The sequence below is a fragment of the Lycorma delicatula genome, chromosome 4 (assembly GCF_047948215.1).
Source record: "Lycorma delicatula isolate Av1 chromosome 4, ASM4794821v1, whole genome shotgun sequence".
Classification (NCBI taxonomy): domain Eukaryota; kingdom Metazoa; phylum Arthropoda; class Insecta; order Hemiptera; family Fulgoridae; genus Lycorma; species Lycorma delicatula.
Window position 1 is genome coordinate 202,631,463 of NC_134458.1, and position 22,867 is coordinate 202,654,329.

General features: G+C 28.5%; 1 protein-coding gene across 1 annotated transcript in view; it reads left to right on the forward strand.

Annotated features, from left to right (window-relative positions):
* Positions 1-270: 270 nt before the first annotated feature.
* The window catches only part of LOC142322790 (uncharacterized), a 32,327-nt gene continuing 9,730 nt past the window's right edge, over positions 271-22,867 (forward strand). Inside the window, exons 1-3 of the mRNA XM_075361866.1 lie at positions 271-333; positions 4,522-4,659; positions 16,888-17,025. Coding sequence (XP_075217981.1) covers positions 271-333; positions 4,522-4,659; positions 16,888-17,025 — 339 coding nt within the window. The remainder of the gene's footprint in view (positions 334-4,521; positions 4,660-16,887; positions 17,026-22,867) is intronic.

Below are 22,867 nucleotides of genomic sequence, written 5' to 3' on the forward strand. Positions count from 1 at the left end.
TTTTTTCCACCATTTGTTCAAGTAATCGTTAACATCTAGTAACATTTACATTATGTTTGTTGGAAAATATTTTTCTTATGGAATTTTGTTTTTTTCTGTTCGTAAAAAATGGGGAGACTTGACAATAAGATAGAAACTGAATCAAAAACAAAATTATATAAAGAATTTATATTGAAAAAATGGAATTATTATCAATGTAGTTAAATAAATCTGTAGAAGATTTTTGCAAAAGATTGTTAATTACAATGATTTTAAAGTATATTATATTGAATGTACAATCCAGAAGTAATTGCAAAAGTAAATATAATAAAAGGATCTGATGGCAGCGAAAGTGTAAGAGGGAGAAATAGGGAAATTAAATTTAATAAATAAATGTACTTTAAAAAAAATTTCAACATTTCATAAGAAACCAGTGCAGAAAATAGAAAAATAAATGACTTTGTTTTAATGCGATGTTAAAATATCTAGAATAAATGAAATATGGAGAAAAAACCTTATTTAAGTTTCTCATAAATGATGTGAAATCTTTAAAAAATAAAAAAAAATTGTAGAAAAAACTAAGTGCAGAAAGTACAAACTAATCATTGTACAATGCACTATACAGCCTTATTAAGAACCTAAAGTTTTAAAAAGAACACCAACTCGCTGTTTGATGTTAGCCCATCATATGGATCTGTATGATCTAGTACAGAGGCTAGTATAGCTACCATAGAGATCCTTGTGATTCAGTGTCAATGTATTTAAGATATTGTTCATCTTTATGTATGTGTAATATAGCTATATACACATTAATAAGAGCTTACTGCTCTTATTAATATTGTTGAGTTTGAGGTAGTGAGTACAGTGACTGGGTTTACTATAGATGGCTTTTAACTGTTCATTGTATCCTAGTTTGAAACTGTGTCCTATTTGACCATTTCAGAACTTTCAATATATATATATATGTATATGTATATGTATATGTATAGCAGGGATGCTGTGATTGGTGTTTGTATTTGTCTTTTTCTTCTGAAAACCATATTGTATTCCAATTTTTTTAAACTTATGAACTATTTCCTCGTAGTCTTTGTTAATGTGATTTTTTAATGTTTATGTTTGTTTTTATTTTTATTTATTTTATGTTGTATTTTTTGTTACCGAAGAGTTTTTTTATCGGGATATTTTGGCTATATTTTTATTAATGTTTTGCATTCACTTCATACAGTAAGATTGTGTCAGCATATTGATGTTTGTGTATTATTTTGTAAGCTAGTATGTTGTTTGTGAATATATACATACTCATAAACAAATATGTTTCTAATCAGAAAGCATGCTGTAGCCCTTCGTTTATCCTACAGCATTGATAAAACTGTTTTACACTAGGATTTGAAATTTTATCCTTATAAAATGATAATGGTGCAAAATCTAATAGAGTATGATAAAAATGAGAAAATTGGGTGACATATTGTGCAAAATTTATTAACTTGCTTACCGGTGAAATGGCCCTGCTGATGGGTGATGAAGTGCATTTTCATTTATCGGGCAGAGTGAACAAACAAAATTTTCATTATCGGTCTGATAAAAATCTTAACAGTTTCGTATACATCCTCTGAACAGCCCATGTGTAACCATCTGGTGATCTCTGGTAAGCTTTTGGAATCATAGAGAATTATTTCTGTAAAGAGGAACTACAAGTGGTGATAGTCTATTCTAACGGATATCTAGTGATGTTGCAAGATCTTCTTGCTCTTGAACTGCCTTGTTGTATGATCGACATGAATGCAGTGTGAAGCAATTGATCGTATTGCCAGAGCATCCACGATGATGATTTGTGAGATATTTCAGGTCATGTGATTTCCAGAAGAGGAGATGTATGGCCAACATGTTCTAAAGGCCTGCCATCAGTATGCGACTATTTTCTCTGGGATACCTGAAGTCTAAAGTGTTTCATTAGCAGATCTAATAGAATTAATGAACTCAATATCTCCATACAAGAAGAAATAGGAGCGATCTCAGAAAAAAGGATGAAAGCAGCAATGCAAAATCTGTGGGACAGACTAAAACATGGTGGAGGACAGCTGTGTGGTATTTAAAAAATTAAGTTATGCAAATAATCAATAAATGGCACGAATGGTAGGAGTATTTCTCTTGACTTACTCTGTATAAAATTATGAAACGCACCTAAATGAAATTAACGCATTTATAACAGTTTAAAAAAGCCAGCAGTGAATTCCATAACTTTCCTAGTCGGTCAAGTTATGTAATCCATTTTTCAATTCAATCATTTTAAGCTCAGTTTGCATCTTTATGATAAATGATTTGATGAATGATGAATAATTACTTTTTATTGAAAAACAATAACCGAAATTGTGAATTCATTTTTTTTCACATCTTTACATAAAAATATTTATTTATAATTATATAATACATAGGTAATAAGAAAATTGAAAAAGTGTGTGATTATTTCTATATTTGTGGAGGAATTAATGAAAGTTTTACGGTGGGACTATTTTTTTGTTTCTTGATAAATGAAAAAATTTTTTTTTCATTTTGGGGGCTCCCATACTCAAGGGAAAGCATTCAGGTAAAATTAATTTTTAATAAAATTGTCCCTCTCTGAATGGTGATAAATATAAAAAAGAAACTTTAAAAGTGGTTTAAAAAGTACAATAATACAGCCATTATTCTAAATAAACAAAGTTGTAATTTTCTAGAAAGGGGGTTTAAAATTTAGCTAATTTTTTTTTCAAAAAATACTAAAGAATTAATACTATCAAAAAATTAAGAATTCTACATTTTTAATGGAATGGGGGTAGTTTACAAGATGGATTTAAATTTTAAAAAAATCATTTTAATTAAAATAATATTTTTTGTTTTCACAGACCATTGGAGAGAGTGGGAGGGGAAAAATGTTTAGTGGTTTGAGCGCTTATTGATATAGAAAATATAGATTCAAAAAACACCTACAAACTATTGTTCTGAAGCAATATATAGCTAAAAAAGGAAAATATATTTAAGTAATTTTTTGAAGAGGAGTTGAATATTAATTAAAAAGTTTTGGTAATTTGTGATCTTGATTAAAAAACTTCAACGCTTATAAAAAAAATTGTTTGTTAAAGTGCCTGATTAAAGATTTTAAATTTTGTTAAGGACAAAATATCCCCACCCTTTTTTTCAAATTTTTGCAAATTTTTTTATACATTGTTTTCCTTTGAAGGGACCTAGTACCATGTTTGAAGAAAATTGGTTTATGGAATCTCCAGAGTTATTAGACAAAAAACAGAACAACATGTATGCGTATGTATATATGCAGACAAAAATCTATCTGACAAAAATACTTTTTTTAGACTGGAGCAAATTTGTTAAAACAATGTCTCAAGCCACAAAACTTATCTTGTTTTACTGGTCTATATATGAGGCTTGGCTGATAAATTTTGTACATATATACATAGCATGGGAATGAAAATAGATATTGGGATGAAATAAAAATGGATAAAAGTATAATACCTTACCTACAAAATGCTGTATTTATTTTTCAATATAATCCCCATTTATACTGGTACACTTATCCCAACGTGTGACAAATTCATGTGAAAAATTATGGCGGTCTTTCTCGAATCCAAGTGGTCACAGCTTCCTTCACCACATTGTCGGTGGTGTAATGAGATTAGGACTTTTCTCAAGTCTTTACCTTCTTTTATTCTGTTGGACTAAGTTGTCTGTTTTTAAACTGATTATGCATCTGATGTAAACAGGTGCATCTCTACTTTTTACTACTTGATTATTTTAATATCTGATTTAGGCATCTTCTGAAATATTCTTTTTGTTGAAGATATCTTTTGTTAGTTGATAGGCTTATTTTAATATTCTCATTCGCGCTTGATTGGCTTTATTTATCTAAACCATTAATTTGGGTTATTTCTCCCATATATTTAAATTTGTTGAATTTATTGATTTTCCCATATTTTGTTATTTTGCAACTTTAGGGAATCTTGGATGGTTATGAATTCTGTCTTTTTGGTAAATGTTTTTAGCCATAGTCATTTTTTTGAGTTTTCCTATCTCTTTCTTAAGTTTTTTCTTTGCTGTTTGCATGATTCTTTTGTAATTCTGCTGCAATCAAGCCATCACCTGTTACCTTGTTTATTTTCTTGATGAGTTTGTCTGTTTTTATTTCCTTATGTGTTTTTGATTTGTCAGTTCATATTGCTGAATTTTGGAATTGAAATCTTACCTTAGGTTCGTCGTAGTTTAATAGTTTTTCAAAGTTCTTGCTAGAATTTTGTTGCTGTCTTTAGCATTTTTAACATTTAAATTTGGATGTTAATATTTAACAAAAGAAAGGTTTTTGTGATTTTCTCATGTAAAACCTTGCACATTAAAGTCGTCTAATAATAATAATAATAATAATATAACAGTCGCTGGTCTGTTAATGTGTGTTGTAAGTCAATTAGAGTTGCAATTTATTTTTATTTTATAAATTATACAAATAATCATAAACATATTTAATTCGTAGCATTCATATTTTGTTTTGTATTACAGGATTTAGTACAACTGAAAGAGGAACCGCTAGATGTTATTAATGGTGATATTGAAAAAGATCCTTTAGCAATTGAAGAGACCAACTTGGTTAAATTAGAAAATTTTAAAGTTGAAAATGAAAGTGTCACCTTAAAAAAGGTAAAAACTAATTCAGTTTTTAAAAGAATAGTATAATATTGTGAATAAACTTACTTCTCAGATGGCTCAGCAGCTCAATATAAAAATCGTAAAAGTTTTGTGAATTTAATGTATGATGAGGATGACTTTGGTCCAGGGGCAGAATGGCATTCGTTTGCCACATCACATTAAAAAGTGCATTTGTTGGTTTTGGTGATAGTCTTAAAAGAAAAGATTAACATCAAAAGCAAGTTTACAACGCCCATAGCAAGATCAAGTAACAACAGTCACTCAGCTTTATTATTAGGCTTGGTCAAATATTAAAAATATGAATTTCATATTTGTTTCAAATGAAAAGTATTTAGCAAAACGATGGCAATCTAAGGTACTCAGAAGTTGCGTGCTTTTTTACCAGTCAGGAAACGATATTTTAAAACAAAAATTATTTCCAGAAATGAAGAATATGAACAACTTAAAGTTTTGCACGAAAGAGAAGTTGGTTTTCCTCAAATTTATGATATAAAAGGTTTTGTCTTGTGCATTATAATGGTGCTTTGTGGTTAGTTTGTGTATTATCTAGAAAAGAATCAACAGAAGAAGCGGAAGTAAGTTTTCCTCACTTTCAAGGTCCATCTCCTTTTTATGTTTTTCCAGCACACAGTGATATTCTAATATTACCTCGACAGGAAATACTAACAGAAGTTAATCCGTAAACTGTTTCTGGACATAGATACACATTATCTGAAAAGGAAATTACTTGGGCAAATGAAAAACTTCATTTGGTATTTCAAATAACCAAATAAACACTTTTAAAATTTAACTCGATACTAGAATATTCTTGGTATAATTTTTAAGTAGCAATAATTAAAAGCCAATGAAAATATCAGATTACATTTATTAAATCATTATAAAAAATTTAATTATTTAGAAGCATTACTTTGAAAAATTAATTAGTACGTTACCATTCTCTCTTTTTCTGATTAGGTTCTGGAATCGCTGCAAGATATTTCTTCAGATGATGATATATATGAATATAAATGGAGTTTAGTCTTGTACAGTCTCAGGTCGACCATTCCTGAGATAGGCAGTTAATTGTAACCCAATACCAATATCCTTAATCTAGTAAAATTCAAATCTGTATAAAAGTACATATCTGTACTGCCTTTACTAGAATTTGAACCTTAGAACTTTCTTTTAAACAGATTTGAATACTAGATCATTAATAACTGTTTCCTTTTGCGGTTGAGTTTCAAATATAACCAGACATCTTAGGAATGGTTGACCTGAGATTGTACATGACTAAATTTCATTTACGTTCATACATATAATCCTCTGAAGTAATACGTTACATTCCAAAGACTAATTAGAAAAAGACACATAAGTACATTAGCGTTATTCAATACATAAGTGCTGTTGATTTATTTTATGAAACTATTGTTAAAATTAATATAAACTAAATATTATTTATTTAAAATAACTGCTACTGGAGGAGTGAAACTGTTAATTTAAGAATTTATAAAACTTTAATTTGAAATTCTTACTGATTTGCCTTACTTTCTGTATACTGTGTAAGATTTTAAGATTGTCAAAATGTACAAATCACGAATGCCGTAACTGTAATTATTTAAAGATATGCTTTATTATATTTTAATTATTAGTCATACAGATATTATTCATATTATTGTATCTCTTCTAATAGAAGAGATAAGTCTTGAGAATTATATTTTATACATAATTATGTTTTATACTTGTGTTTTTATGATCACTTAAAAATGTTTGAGATTTATTGTTTTATTGTATATATTTGAGATTGAGGATTATAAAGTAAAGTAAAATGTTAATGGCCAAATGATGAAGAGCTTGACAAACCACACAGTCAAACTCCTGGCCAGCATAGTTGTACAGTCCAAATATTCACCATGTTTTTTGTTTTTTTTTTTTTATGTAATATTCTTTTAAACAATTGATTGTTAAACTTTTTCACCCACCACCCACATTGAGAATCAAAACGTTTCTAGCCTAAAACTTACCATCTGTTAAAAATAATAATTGCAGTTCTCTTAAAAACAGCAACTGCAATTGTTTTTAAACGTGGCATATCCTATTTCTGAGTTGAATGTTACACTTTAAATGAGAGCAATTAAAATGGATATTTAATTGTATAGTTATATAACTATATATATCATCATTCATTCTAATTTTTTCAGGAGAGCAGAAAAACCTTTGAAATTGAATTAACAGAATGTAATATAACAGTTATATCATAAATTTAATCTAAGATTTCTAATTACCTGTATTTAAGATAAATTATTTTTTTCATCTATTACTTGCTTAGAAGATTTCTTACAATTCAAAAAACATGTAGGTTATGTCAAACAATGGTGATCGGCTACATAGGGCCTTTTGAACTTGGATGTTTTAGTTATAGTTGAAAAATATGCTTTGAAAAACATCTGTCTGCCTAGAAACTTAATTTTGCCTGCTCTTTTCTTGAACTGAAACCTAATACAAGTGTTCATGATATTATTAGGTTTATATTATAAAATGTTTTTCTGAATTATTGAAATTACTAGGAAACAAAATAATTGTAGAGATAGAATGTAAAGACGTTACTTACAACAAAACACTTTCATTTTTTTAGATAACAGTACAAAAATACATTATAAGAGATATTTAATTGGTTAATTACAATTAGGTTTACAAACTAAAAATAAACTAATGAATAACTATTGCTTCATTAGTACACTGAAAATATAAAAACATTCTTAAAAATTAATGACAAAAAAAAATATAGTAACATTACAAGAGATATTTAATTAGTTTCTTATCCTACTGACTTGTATTATAACTAATCAGACTTTTATAAACAAAAAATTAAACTTTGTATTGAATTATTATAATAAGGTTTGCTAACTAAAAATAAAACTAATGAATAACTGTTGCTTCATTAGTATATTGTGAAAATATAAAAAAGCTCTTAAAAGTTTAAAGTAACAGTTCTATACATTATAGTTTTACATAAATTTACAGTATAATATTATTTTATTAAAAATATTAATTTGTTGACACCTGTCTTCAAATTTTTTTAAAATTTCTTTTAAATTTCTTTTTACCTTAACATGTTCTATTGCGCTCCTCTTTTTCTGCATAACTGAATGAAAGACCATCATAGAAGGGCCAAAAATCTTTATCTTAACTTCTTTAAGCTCCTGGAGATTTTGATTTTTTTTTTGTGTCACTCTTTCTCTCTCTCTCTCTCTGACAGAGAGGTTATCTCTCTCTTAGAGAGATCAGGTTCAAACCTACTAAACGTTAGTTGCTTTTATACGGATTTAAAAACTAAACCATGCATACTGATATGCTTTGGTGGCACCTTATTTCTCAGGAATGGTAGGCCTGAGTACATAATTACACATTGTTTACGTATCATGCTGATCCAATTGGACCATGGTGACGTTACTTTGTTGTTAATTTTATTACAACGCACTCATTAAGAAAATAAAACTCATATTTGTAATAGTTTTTGTAAATTCCATAGATAGTAAATTCGTATAAAAAAATATTGAACAAGATTTTTCATTTCCTGGCATATTTCTGTCTTAATTCTTTGATTTTATTTTTTTAATTATGGTTTTTAATCCCTTTTTGTTCTTTATTTTAGTGCAAAACCATGTTATTATGCCCTTTATTTTTCACTAAACCTTTGTTATTTCACCCATTTATTTTTTAGTTCACATTTTGGTTTGAAATTATGAAATTCCACAAAAACTAATTTAAGTACTTTTATTATTATTCAGTTTAATGACGAAAATTATATAATTAACTAACTGGACGTGATGTTGACTGAAATATGTGAATATACATCTGCTGTGTATGTAGCAAATGTTATTTTAACTGACAGTGGTGTTGAAGAGGCCATTTGCCGAATTAATTCTTTGATGGGCCCAGAATATATTCATCCTCTTTTAGTGAAGAAATACTCTGCCATATGGTGTGGTTTTTAACTAAGCTCTTCAATCGTGTATATGTAACATATAACTAAATTAAACTAATGTAATTTATAAAAACTAGGAAACGTGGAGAACAGATGTGTAGCTTGCCTTACTCCAGATCTAACTTAAAAATTGGCTTAGAGATAAAATTATTTTTTTAACATATGGAATTCTTTTTTCGGTTTTCATATTGTGATCGTTACAGGTTCCATTTCCTTATAAGCTGCCTTGTTCTATATTACCCTTCAGTGCCCTTCTGTGTAGTAGTTTTTGTTTATGCAGGTCATTGCTATTCTTTCGAGTTTTAGAATGCTGTGTGGTTGTTTGGAATATAGTTTCACTACTTTATATTATTACAGTTGGACGACGACCGGTAATGTTTGAGTTTGGTGGCTATGAGAGGCATTTTTTGTTGTGTGTGTTGTTAGTGAGGTTTTGTGCTGTTGACAGTTTGTCGATTCTATTTCTGCATGTGGTTTTCTTGTTTAAGTTGTATGTGACTATTTTTCCAAGGTATATGAATTTTTCTACTTTTTTAATCTCTTGATTATTTACTGATATTTTGTTTGTAAGTGGAAAGTTAGTTAACATCAGTTTTGTTCTTTTAAAAAGAGATTTTTAAGCTTATTCTGTGTGGTATCTCCAGTGGTGAACTTATTTATGTTTTGGCTTCTTGGATGCTATTTGCCAGGAGGACTAGATCGTCAGTAAGGCCTAGGCAGTTTAGTTTTATGTTTTCTTTTGTCTTGCTTGGTATTTATTTCATACCACTCCTCATTGCGAATTCCAAGGCGCAATTGAACAGTGGGGTAGTCCATCTTCCTGTATCAGCCTTGTGCATATCATGAATGGGTCTATAATAGTAGTGACAACCACAACCTTATGAACCACCAGATGGTAATTAACACAAGACTGTTAAATTGGAGCCATGAGAAAGCAAATAGAGCCCTCTACAACACAGGAAGTATTTCAGTTCTCAAATCATCTTCATTAAATAGTACTGATGTTATAACAAGTTACTAATGTTTTATTCTTAACTATACATTTTATAATATTTGGCTAAGAACACATTATCCTGGTACGATAAGCGCTAATTACATTTTAAAGTGAGTTGTTGTTTTATTGAATAGTATTAAAATTGATAAATCGCTATTTAAATAAAAGATATTTACCAAAGCTATATTGCTTTCCCCACATCAACAACCAACTCTATGATCTTTTAAGGAAAAATAATACTTTTTATATTGCGCCTACTTGTGTGCTCACAGTTTATTGTTTTATCTAATTATCTATAAAGGATTATTTCTGTCGCTTAATTAGCAATGTCAATATTGCATTCAGTGTATATCTATTTTATTGCCAACTCTAATAAAAAATTCACTAGGTGATTCATAACTATCTCTGCTCATCTGTCATACCCTTATTCTTTAGCATTTTGATTTTATATTTTCTGTATACGCAGTTTATTGTTTAATCTGTTCTAAAAATTTTAAGTATTAAGTTTGTTTTATCTTTTGTAATACTTATTTAAACATTGACATCTGGATAATTTATCTTTTAATTTAATTCACTTTCTTAGTTAAAAAAAGAAGTAGGGTTATGTTTTTAACTGACCAAGGCTTAGCTTTACAGAAATTTAATAGTCCTAGCAGTATTTTTGGCATATTCAATTCCTTTATTCAGTTTATTGATAATGAAAACATCATTAACGGATAATGAAAACATCATGCAACAGAATCGGTTTTTGATAATCAGTCCTTTGAAACTGAGCAGATATACAGATATTTCCCGTAACACACAAATAGCATTGAAAATCGTGATCCCAATTCGCTTGTAGGAGATGAAATTTACAAACAAATCAAAATAACATACTAAGCAAACATACAAAAAAGATAAAATGTGCTATTTAACGTACAAAATAAATTCCTGATGCTGAAACCGATGACAATTATTTTTGAAGTATTGAAATGTAACTCATGTTTTTCTTAAAAAAACTAGTTTAATGAATTCCCTTCATTATTAAGGATCGGTTGTTTTTTTCTGGTTGCTATAGAATTATAATCTTTTCTAGGATGTGGATTGTGTTTTTTTCTGTGAGTTTTCTAAAAATTTTATATAAAAAAAATTTGAATCAATCAATATAAGAAAAGTTTATATTGTTCTATATAATCAAAAAGAGTTTATAATATTTCTTCAAGTTAGGTTCTGTGTAAAATCAGAAATCATGAATTTAGAAAAGAAAATCAAAATCAGGGTTCCAGGGATTGTAGAATTAACATAAAACAACATATTACAGATAAAAATAACGTAGTGAACTTACATTCTAATTACCAAGATTTATGGTTTCTGTGGGGAAAAGTAAGTGAGGATTAAAAACTACTAATTTTTTGTTACTTTAGATTTAATTACATCGTATTGCAGCAAAGAGTTTTGAGACTTGTTGCCAGGTGAATTGTGCTACTTACATTATATGTTATGTGTGATCTGTTGGATATCACATTGATATTGTTGGATATATTACATTGTTGCAGGGGATTTATCATGTAAGTTATTTGTATGTCTGTTATGTTAAGTGATATATCCATAATGGTTGTAGGTGACTTGACTTGAATTTTAATTTTTTCTTTAAATTCATGTTGCCATCTTCAGGTATAACTTGGGAAAGTGAGGAGGGTAGTTGTTTCCCAATGATTTTTCTGAACCAAATGTGTGATTGCTTAAAGGCATGCCAGGTCTACTAAAATGCAGGCAGTATTAAGCCATACAAATGACACTTTCATTCTGTTCATTAAGGAACTTACTACAGTGAATATTGTACTCTCAGAGTACAAAATATTGCTAATGGTGCATCTTTTACATCAGGTCGTTTATATATGTCTCACTTAAAAGAAAAACTGGGATAGATAATAAAGAAACTAATTAATTACTCCTTTTTTTTGTAAAATGAATGTACGCTATTCACCGGACTGCTTAACTCAGAAGTAGTATTATTTGTTTAGAAAATCATATTTTGGCATTATTATCTATATTTGTTTACTTTGCAATCAGTCTCATGATGAATATGATTTGTATACACATTTATGTTAATTATCAACTGTTAAATGATAAACCACTCCAAATTTAATAATTACTTAGTTTGTAAAACTTAATGCTTTCAATTATTCTTGCAACCATCTTCAGTGACTGGTGTTGCTGTTCTTTCTCTTGGCATTTATTATGTATTATGGGTAGATGTTTTTAATTAGACAGACATTTTTAAGTTGTAATTTGAAAGTATGCTAGATTCAAATTTTCTATTTATTTAATACAACATTGTTTTTTGTTATGGAATATTTTATTATGTTAAAGCGTGTTAAAATATTTGGTTCAATGGTTTTCCCATTTATTTAACTCATTAACCTGAATAATTTTTTCAAGGATCTCATTAACGAGGGTCTAATACAAAACATCTTTATATTTCTTAATGGTCAGAACTCATTAAAAATGTAATAATGTGTGATCATTTTCTCATAACAACCTGTGTAGTTTGTCCTTTCTGTAAGTCTGGATCTTGCCTCATCTGTGTGGCCATTGATGATATTCAAATACCTTCATTTATGTTTAAGAAATGTGTTTTTTTCCACCATTTGTTCAAGTAATCGTTAACATCTAGTAACATTTACATTATGTTTGTTGGAAAATATTTTTCTTATGGAATTTTGTTTTTTTCTGTTCGTAAAAAATGGGGAGACTTGACAATAAGATAGAAACTGAATCAAAAACAAAATTATATAAAGAATTTATATTGAAAAAATGGAATTATTATCAATGTAGTTAAATAAATCTGTAGAAGATTTTTGCAAAAGATTGTTAATTACAATGATTTTAAAGTATATTATATTGAATGTACAATCCAGAAGTAATTGCAAAAGTAAATATAATAAAAGGATCTGATGGCAGCGAAAGTGTAAGAGGGAGAAATAGGGAAATTAAATTTAATAAATAAATGTACTTTAAAAAAAATTTCAACATTTCATAAGAAACCAGTGCAGAAAATAGAAAAATAAATGACTTTGTTTTAATGCGATGTTAAAATATCTAGAATAAATGAAATATGGAGAAAAAACCTTATTTAAGTTTCTCATAAATGATGTGAAATCTTTAAAAAATAAAAAAAAAATTGTAGAAAAAACTAAGTGCAGAAAGTACAAACTAATCATTGTACAATGCACTATACAGCCTTATTAAGAACCTAAAGTTTTAAAAAGAACACCAACTCGCTGTTTGATGTTAGCCCATCATATGGATCTGTATGATCTAGTACAGAGGCTAGTATAGCTACCATAGAGATCCTTGTGATTCAGTGTCAATGTATTTAAGATATTGTTCATCTTTATGTATGTGTAATATAGCTATATACACATTAATAAGAGCTTACTGCTCTTATTAATATTGTTGAGTTTGAGGTAGTGAGTACAGTGACTGGGTTTACTATAGATGGCTTTTAACTGTTCATTGTATCCTAGTTTGAAACTGTGTCCTATTTGACCATTTCAGAACTTTCAATATATATATATATATATATGTATATGTATATGTATAGCAGGGATGCTGTGATTGGTGTTTGTATTTGTCTTTTTCTTCTGAAAACCATATTGTATTCCAATTTTTTTAAACTTATGAACTATTTCCTCGTAGTCTTTGTTAATGTGATTTTTTAATGTTTATGTTTGTTTTTATTTTTATTTATTTTATGTTGTATTTTTTGTTACCGAAGAGTTTTTTTATCGGGATATTTTGGCTATATTTTTATTAATGTTTTGCATTCACTTCATACAGTAAGATTGTGTCAGCATATTGATGTTTGTGTATTATTTTGTAAGCTAGTATGTTGTTTGTGAATATATACATACTCATAAACAAATATGTTTCTAATCAGAAAGCATGCTGTAGCCCTTCGTTTATCCTACAGCATTGATAAAACTGTTTTACACTAGGATTTGAAATTTTATCCTTATAAAATGATAATGGTGCAAAATCTAATAGAGTATGATAAAAATGAGAAAATTGGGTGACATATTGTGCAAAATTTATTAACTTGCTTACCGGTGAAATGGCCCTGCTGATGGGTGATGAAGTGCATTTTCATTTATCGGGCAGAGTGAACAAACAAAATTTTCATTATCGGTCTGATAAAAATCTTAACAGTTTCGTATACATCCTCTGAACAGCCCATGTGTAACCATCTGGTGATCTCTGGTAAGCTTTTGGAATCATAGAGAATTATTTCTGTAAAGAGGAACTACAAGTGGTGATAGTCTATTCTAACGGATATCTAGTGATGTTGCAAGATCTTCTTGCTCTTGAACTGCCTTGTTGTATGATCGACATGAATGCAGTGTGAAGCAATTGATCGTATTGCCAGAGCATCCACGATGATGATTTGTGAGATATTTCAGGTCATGTGATTTCCAGAAGAGGAGATGTATGGCCAACATGTTCTAAAGGCCTGCCATCAGTATGCGACTATTTTCTCTGGGATACCTGAAGTCTAAAGTGTTTCATTAGCAGATCTAATAGAATTAATGAACTTAATATCTCCATACAAGAAGAAATAGGAGCGATCTCAGAAAAAAGGATGAAAGCAGCAATGCAAAATCTGTGGGACAGACTAAAACATGGTGGAGGACAGCTGTGTGGTATTTAAAAAATTAAGTTATGCAATTAATCAATAAATGGCACGAATGGTAGGAGTATTTCTCTTGACTTACTCTGTATAAAATTATGAAACGCACCTAAATGAAATTAACGCATTTATAACAGTTTAAAAAAGCCAGCAGTGAATTCCATAACTTTCCTAGTCGGTCAAGTTATGTAATCCATTTTTCAATTCAATCATTTTAAGCTCAGTTTGCATCTTTATGATAAATGATTTGATGAATGATGAATAATTACTTTTTATTGAAAAACAATAACCGAAATTGTGAATTCATTTTTTTTCACATCTTTACATAAAAATATTTATTTATAATTATATAATACATAGGTAATAAGAAAATTGAAAAAGTGTGATTATTTCTATATTTGTGGAGGAATTAATGAAAGTTTTACGGTGGGACTATTTTTTTGTTTCTTGATAAATGAAAAATTTTTTTTTTCATTTTGGGGGCTCCCATACTCAAGGGAAAGCATTCAGGTAAAATTAATTTTTAATAAAATTGTCCCTCTCTGAATGGTGATAAATATAAAAAAGAAACTTTAAAAGTGGTTTAAAAAGTACAATAATACAGCCATTATTCTAAATAAACAAAGTTGTAATTTTCTAGAAAGGGGGTTTAAAATTTAGCTAATTTTTTTTTCAAAAAATACTAAAGAATTAATACTATCAAAAAATTAAGAATTCTACATTTTTAATGGAATGGGGGTAGTTTACAAGATGGATTTAAATTTTAAAAAAATCATTTTAATTAAAATAATATTTTTTGTTTTCACAGACCATTGGAGAGAGTGGGAGGGGAAAAATGTTTAGTGGTTTGAGCGCTTACTGATATAGAAAATATAGATTCAAAAAACACCTACAAACTATTGTTCTGAAGCAATATATAGCTAAAAAAGGAAAATATATTTAAGTAATTTTTTGAAGAGGAGTTGAATATTAATTAAAAAGTTTTGGTAATTTGTGATCTTGATTAAAAAACTTCAACGCTTATAAAAAAAATTGTTTGTTAAAGTGCCTGATTAAAGATTTTAAATTTTGTTAAGGACAAAATATCCCCACCCTTTTTTTCAAATTTTTGCAAATTTTTTAATACATTGTTTTCCTTTGAAGGGACCTAGTACCATGTTTGAAGAAAATTGGTTTATGGAATCTCCAGAGTTATTAGACAAAAAACAGAACAACATGTATGCGTATGTATATATGCAGACAAAAATCTATCTGACAAAAATACTTTTTTTAGACTGGAGCAAATTTGTTAAAACAATGTCTCAAGCCACAAAACTTATCTTGTTTTACTGGTCTATATATGAGGCTTGGCTGATAAATTTTGTACATATATACATAGCATGGGAATGAAAATAGATATTGGGATGAAATAAAAATGGATAAAAGTATAATACCTTACCTACAAAATGCTGTATTTATTTTTCAATATAATCCCCATTTATACTGGTACACTTATCCCAACGTGTGACAAATTCATGTGAAAAATTATGGCGGTCTTTCTCGAATCCAAGTGGTCACAGCTTCCTTCACCACATTGTCGGTGGTGTAATGAGATTAGGACTTTTCTCAAGTCTTTACCTTCTTTTATTCTGTTGGACTAAGTTGTCTGTTTTTAAACTGATTATGCATCTGATGTAAACAGGTGCATCTCTACTTTTTACTACTTGATTATTTTAATATCTGATTTAGGCATCTTCTGAAATATTCTTTTTGTTGAAGATATCTTTTGTTAGTTGATAGGCTTATTTTAATATTCTCATTCGCGCTTGATTGGCTTTATTTATCTAAACCATTAATTTGGGTTATTTCTCCCATATATTTAAATTTGTTGAATTTATTGATTTTCCCATATTTTGTTATTTTGCAACTTTAGGGAATCTTGGATGGTTATGAATTCTGTCTTTTTGGTAAATGTTTTTAGCCATAGTCTGCGATTAATTACATTCTAATTTGAAGTCCTTTTGAAAGGATTTTGTATGTCATAGGTAAGAGGTTAATCCTTTTGTAGTTATTTACTTCTGTATCATTTTCATATTTGTGTAGTGGATGTATTAATGGAATTTTTTGAGTTTTCCATATCTCTTTCTTAAGTTTTTTCATTGCTGTTTGCATGATTCTTTTGTAATTCTGCTGCAATCAAGCCATCACCTGTTACCTTGTTTATTTTCTTGATGAGTTTGTCTATTTTTATTTCCTTATGTGTTTTTGATTTTTCAGTTCATATTGCTGAATTTTGGAATTGAAATCTTACCTTAGGTTCCTCGTAGTTTAATAGTTTTTCAAAGTACTTGCTAGAATTTTGTTGCTGTCTTTAGCATTTTTAACATTTACATTTGGATGTTAATATTTAACAAAAGAAAGGTTTTTGTGATTTTCTCATGTAAAACCTTGCACATTAAAGTCGTCTAATAATAATAATAATATAACAGTCACTGATCTGTTAATGTGTGTTGTAAGTCAATTAGAGTTGCAATTTATTTTTATTTTATAAATTATACAAATAATCATAAACATATTTAATTTGTAGCATTCATATTTTGTTTTGTATTACAGGATTTAGTACAACTGAAAGAGGAACCGCTAGATGTTACTAATGGTGATATTGAAAAAGATCCTTTAGCAATTGAAGAGACCAACTTGGTTAAATTAGAAAATTTTAAAGTTGAAAATGAAAGTGTCACCTTAAAAAAGGTAAAAACTAATTCAGTTTTTAAAAGAATAGTATATAATATTGTGAATAAACTTACTTCTCAGATGGCTCAGCAGCTCAATATAAGAATCGTAAAAATTTTGTGAATTTAATTTATGATGAGGATGACTTTGGTCCAGGGGCAGAATGGCATTCGTTTGCCACATCACATTAAAAAGTGCATTTGTTGGTTTTGGTGATAGTCTTAAAAGAAAAGATTAACATCAAAAGCAAGTTTACAACGCCCATAGCAAGATCAAGTAACAACAGTCACTCAGCTTTATTATTAGGCTTGGTCAAATATTAAAAATATGAATTTCATATTTGTTTCAAATGAAAAGTAGTTAGCAAAACGATGGCAATCTAAGGTACTCAGAAGTTGCGTGCTTTTTTACCAGTCGGCAAAGGATATTTTAAAACAAAAATTATTTCCAGAAATGAAGAATATGAACAACTTAAAGTTTTGCACGAAAGAGAAGTTGGTTTTCCTCAAATTTATGATATAAAAGGTTTTGTCTTGTGCATTATAATGGTGCTTTGTGGTTAGTTTGTGTATTATCTAGAAGAGAATCAACAGAAGAAGCGGAAGTAAGTTTTCCTCACTTTCAAGGTCCATCTCCTTTTTATGTTTTTCCAGCACACAGTGATATTCTAATATTACCTCGACAGGAAATACTAACAGAAGTTAATCCGTAAACTGTTTCTGGACATAGATACACATTATCTGAAAAGGAAATTACTTGGGCAAATGAAAAACTTCATTTGGTATTTCAAATAACCAAATAAACACTTTTAAAATTTAACTCGATACTAGAATGTTCTTGGTATAATTTTTAAGTAGCAATAATTAAAAGCCAATGAAAATATCAGATTACATTTATTAAATCATTATAAAAAATTTAATTATTTAGAAGCATTACTTTGAAAAATTAATTAGTACGTTACCATTCTCTCTTTTTCTGATTAGGTTCTGGAATCGCTGCAAGATATTTCTTCAGATGATGATATATATGAATATAAATGGAGTTTAGTCTTGTACAGTCTCAGGTCAACCATTCCTGAGATAGGCAGTTAATTGTAACCCAATACCAATATCCTTAATCTAGTAAAATTCAAATCTGTATAAAAGTACATATCTGTACTGCCTTTACTAGAATTTGAACCTTAGAACTTTCTTTTAAACAGATTTGAATACTAGATCATTAATAACTGTTTCCTTTTGCGGTTGAGTTTCAAATATAACCAGACATCTTAGGAATGGTTGACCTGAGATTGTACATGACTAAATTTCATTTACGTTCATACATATAATCCTCTGAAGTAATACGTTACATTCCAAAGATTAATTAGAAAAAGACAGTACATTAGCGTTATTCAATACATAAGTGCTGTTGATTTATTTTATGAAACTATTGTTAAAATTAATATAAACTAAATATTATTTATTTAAAATAACTGCTACTGGAGTGAAACTGTTAATTTAAGAATTTATAAAACTTTAATTTGAAATTCTTACTGATTTGCCTTACTTTCTGTATACTGTGTAAGATTTTAAGATTGTCAAAATGTACAAATCACGAATGCCGTAACTGTAATTATTTAAAGATATGCTTTATTATATTTTAATTATTAGTCATACAGATATTATTCATATTATTGTATCTCTTCTAATAGAAGAGATAAGTCTTGAGAATTATATTTTATACATAATTATGTTTTATACTTGTGTTTTTATGATCACTTAAAAATGTTTGAGATTTATTGTTTTATTGTATATATTTGAGATTGAGGATTATAAAGTAAAGTAAAATGTTAATGGCCAAATGATGAAGAGCTTGACAAACCACACAGTCAAACTCCTGGCCAGCATAGTTGTACAGTCCAAATATTCACCATTTTTTTTTTTTTTTTTTTATGTAATATTCTTTTAAACAATTGATTGTTAAACTTTTTCACCCACCACCCACATTGAGAATCAAAACGTTTCTAGCCTAAAACTTACCATCTGTTAAAAATAATAATTGCAGTTCTCTTAAAAACAGCAACTGCAATTGTTTTTAAACGTGGCATATCCTATTTCTGAGTTGAATGTTACACTTTAAATGAGAGCAATTAAAATGGATATTTAATTGTATAGTTATATAACTATATATATCATCATTCATTCTAATTTTTTCAGGAGAGCAGAAAAACCTTTGAAATTGAATTAACAGAATGTAATATAACAGTTATATCATAAATTTAATCTAAGATTTCTAATTACCTGTATTTAAGATAAATTATTTTTTTCATCTATTACTTGCTTAGAAGATTTCTTACAATTCAAAAAACATGTAGGTTATGTCAAACAATGGTGATCGGCTACATAGGGCCTTTTGAACTTGGATGTTTTAGTTATAGTTGAAAAATATGCTTTGAAAAACATCTGTCTGCCTAGAAACTTAATTTTGCCTGCTCTTTTCTTGAACTGAAACCTAATACAAGTGTTCATGATATTATTAGGTTTATATTATAAAATGTTTTTCTGAATTATTGAAATTACTAGGAAACAAAATAATTGTAGAGATAGAATGTAAAGACGTTACTTACAACAAAACACTTTCATTTTTTTAGATAACAGTACAAAAATACATTATAAGAGATATTTAATTGGTTAATTACCATTAGGTTTACAAACTAAAAATAGACTAATGAATAACTACTGCTTCATTAGTACACTGAAAATATAAAAACATTCTTAAAAATTAATGACAAAAAAAAATATAGTAACATTACAAGAGATATTTAATTAGTTTCTTATCCTACTGACTTGTATTATAACTAATCAGACTTTTATAAACAAAAAATTAAACTTTGTATTGAATTATTATAATAAGGTTTGCTAACTAAAAATAAAACAAATGAATAACTGTTGCTTCATTAGTATATTGTGAAAATATAAAAACGCTCTTAAAAGTTTAAAGTAACAGTTCTATACATTATAGTTTTACATAAATGTACAGTATAATATTATTTTATTAAAAATATTAATTTGTTGACACCTGTCTTTAATTTTTTTTTTTACCTTAACATGTTCTATTGCGCTCCTCTTTTTCTGCATAACTGAATGGAAGACCATCATAAAAGGGCCAAAAATCTTTATCTATAACTTCTTTAAGCTCCTGGAGATTTTGATTTTTTTTTGTGTCACTTATTGGGACTTGCCTCTTTTTTTTATAATCTCTCTTTTGCTTCTTTTCTGTTATTTTATCAGTCTGTCCATCTAATTCATCAATTGATTCTCCATTCTCACTTATCTTATTGAGTTGTCCTGATCTGGAAACCCATCTTTTAAATGTATCCTCTCCAAGATCAAGTGTCTAAAAAAAAAAATTCTACATACCCTTATCTTCTCTCCAACATCATTTTCCAGTAGGTTGTCATGTCCCTCGAATTTGACGTTTTTGAGATGTGTGGAGCTTCTTCTTTTAATAATGGGCCTTGAATTAACTAAAGTTGTCACAAATGTTTGTTTTTCTTCCCATGAGGTAGGACTATGCCAAAAATTATTAAATATTTTCTGTTGCTTGGTATCAGATATCGTAGTGCACAAAAAAGTTTGATTCGTTCTTTTCGAAGGTTCGGGTAATAAGACACGGTTACATCTACCTTTTAGGGATCTAGCTTCCTTTACAAGTGTTCCTACAACCTGTCTTCCAACTCTTTTATCTCCTAAATACTGTTTTCCTAAAGCTCTATGTTTTTTGTTTTTTTAAATTTCTGTTTCATGTTTTTTATGTCGGCAATACTTTTTTTTTGGTTTTTCTAACCTTATTTACTTCCTCACAAGAGGTGTTAGTCGCAGTAGGAATATTTGACCCAACTTCCTCATTAATAACAGTCAATTCAATACTAGGTCTTTCAGAACTTACCTCAGAGTCAATCATTGATGAAATAGCTCTTGAATTATTGTTTGGTGTGTTATTTGAGACAACTATATCAATAAACTCTAGCAGGTCTTGTGAATATTCATTATTAGAATCTAAAAATATATAGACAGCAGTGTTACCTGAAATCGGTATCAACGAATTACAAAAAAGGATTCTATCTTCATTGGCCTCATCAAAAGAAGATACATTTTGTTGAACTAATTCGATACTGGCATTTGCACCTACCGCTGCTTTCAATATACCTTCAACTGATCTGGGGTACCTGAAAGAAAAAATCATAAAAGCTAATAATATGGTAGTGAACAAAAATTTATGAATGTTGGAATTTTATTTTATTGACAGAGCTACCAGATATTATTTAATCGATTTATATTGCTTACTTTATAGCATTGGATCGTGATGATCCTATGCTATAATCCTAGACCGAATACCTTGCATGATGCAAGGCATTCAGCATGTTAGATGTGCAAAGTGCACATCTAAAAAAAAGTAATTATCAAGAAATTATCAACTTACTAGAACATATTACCAATTTTAAATTTATTAAAATAAAGTTAAAGAATAGATTCAATTTAGTGTGTAAAAATGGCTGCAAAGACTGCAATTAAAAAAATCTTTTAAACATCAAGACTTACCAGTTTTGTCTAAAGGACAGGAGCTCTGGACTGCTTCTGTTTCAATTTCATTAACAAATTCATTTTTTTTTTGCCCCTTGGGTTTCTAGAAAAAGAACATAATACAATAAAATCATTAACAAAAAAATGTGTAATGAATTTTCTATTATAAGATACTTTAGGTTATAAGGGAAAATGTAACCATAACAGATGTTTAATCGAAGTACTAAAAGTTATTTCTAAAGAATCTTAAAACAAATTCTGCTTATAGGTCAATACCTTAAGCAAATAACATAATTAGGGAAAAAATTAATTATTATAAATTTCATATGGTATCATTAATGGTTTTCGTAAATAATCAATGAAAATGATAGCTAAATTTAGTACATCCTAACCTTAAATTGAATTATACAAGTTATATTAAAAAGGAATTGAAATTAACTTACCAGTAAATTTTCTTGTTCCCCACAACTAAAAATGTGATTACTTATTCATATTTTCAAAAACACAGTTAAATCTACATAAAAAACAAAAAACCATTAACCACATATGTTAATCACATTAATACAAGTACAAACAGCTGATTGCATGAAATCTCTTAAGTAACATCTGGTTCACATAACATAGTTCACCCTAAGCCATCTACATAACGATATCAAATAGAGAAAAACTCCCATGTGGATTAATGTTACACAAGAGGTTTCTAAAGTTGAGAAATATTCAGTTTTTACCTAGGAGATTTCTTTTTTTCACCACATAGACTTGTAGAGTTTGAAAAGCTGATTCCAGTGATATACAACTCAAAATTGATTTTTGAGGCACATAGGAGGTTTCACAGAATGAATGATGATATATAATTATATAACAGCAGTGATAACGTATTCAGTATATAACAATACAATTATTAAAACAAAGCTTTCAATTGAAAAATATTTTAGTAGGTATTTAATTTTAATTTGAAATATCAGAAAACATAGTTTTGCCGTTACCTTCCTATTAGCCATCACCTTCCTAGACAGCTTGAATGCCTCCAATTTTCAAAGGGGGCATTATCGCCCCCTTTGAGAACAAATGTTTTAAACTAATTTTTTTTAATTAGGTACAAAATCTTCAACATTGAACATTGTAATTAAAATTCTAAAGGTTCTGTTGTTTTTCTTTCTGGATTTCTTATTTACTGTTACTGCCAAAAAGTGTTATGCTACATATTTGTATATTTACAACTTTTATAAGATTTTTCCTAAGAAATTCTATAGGTCTTTCGAACAGTAATGAACTTCAGCTGGTTTTTTAGTGTTAAG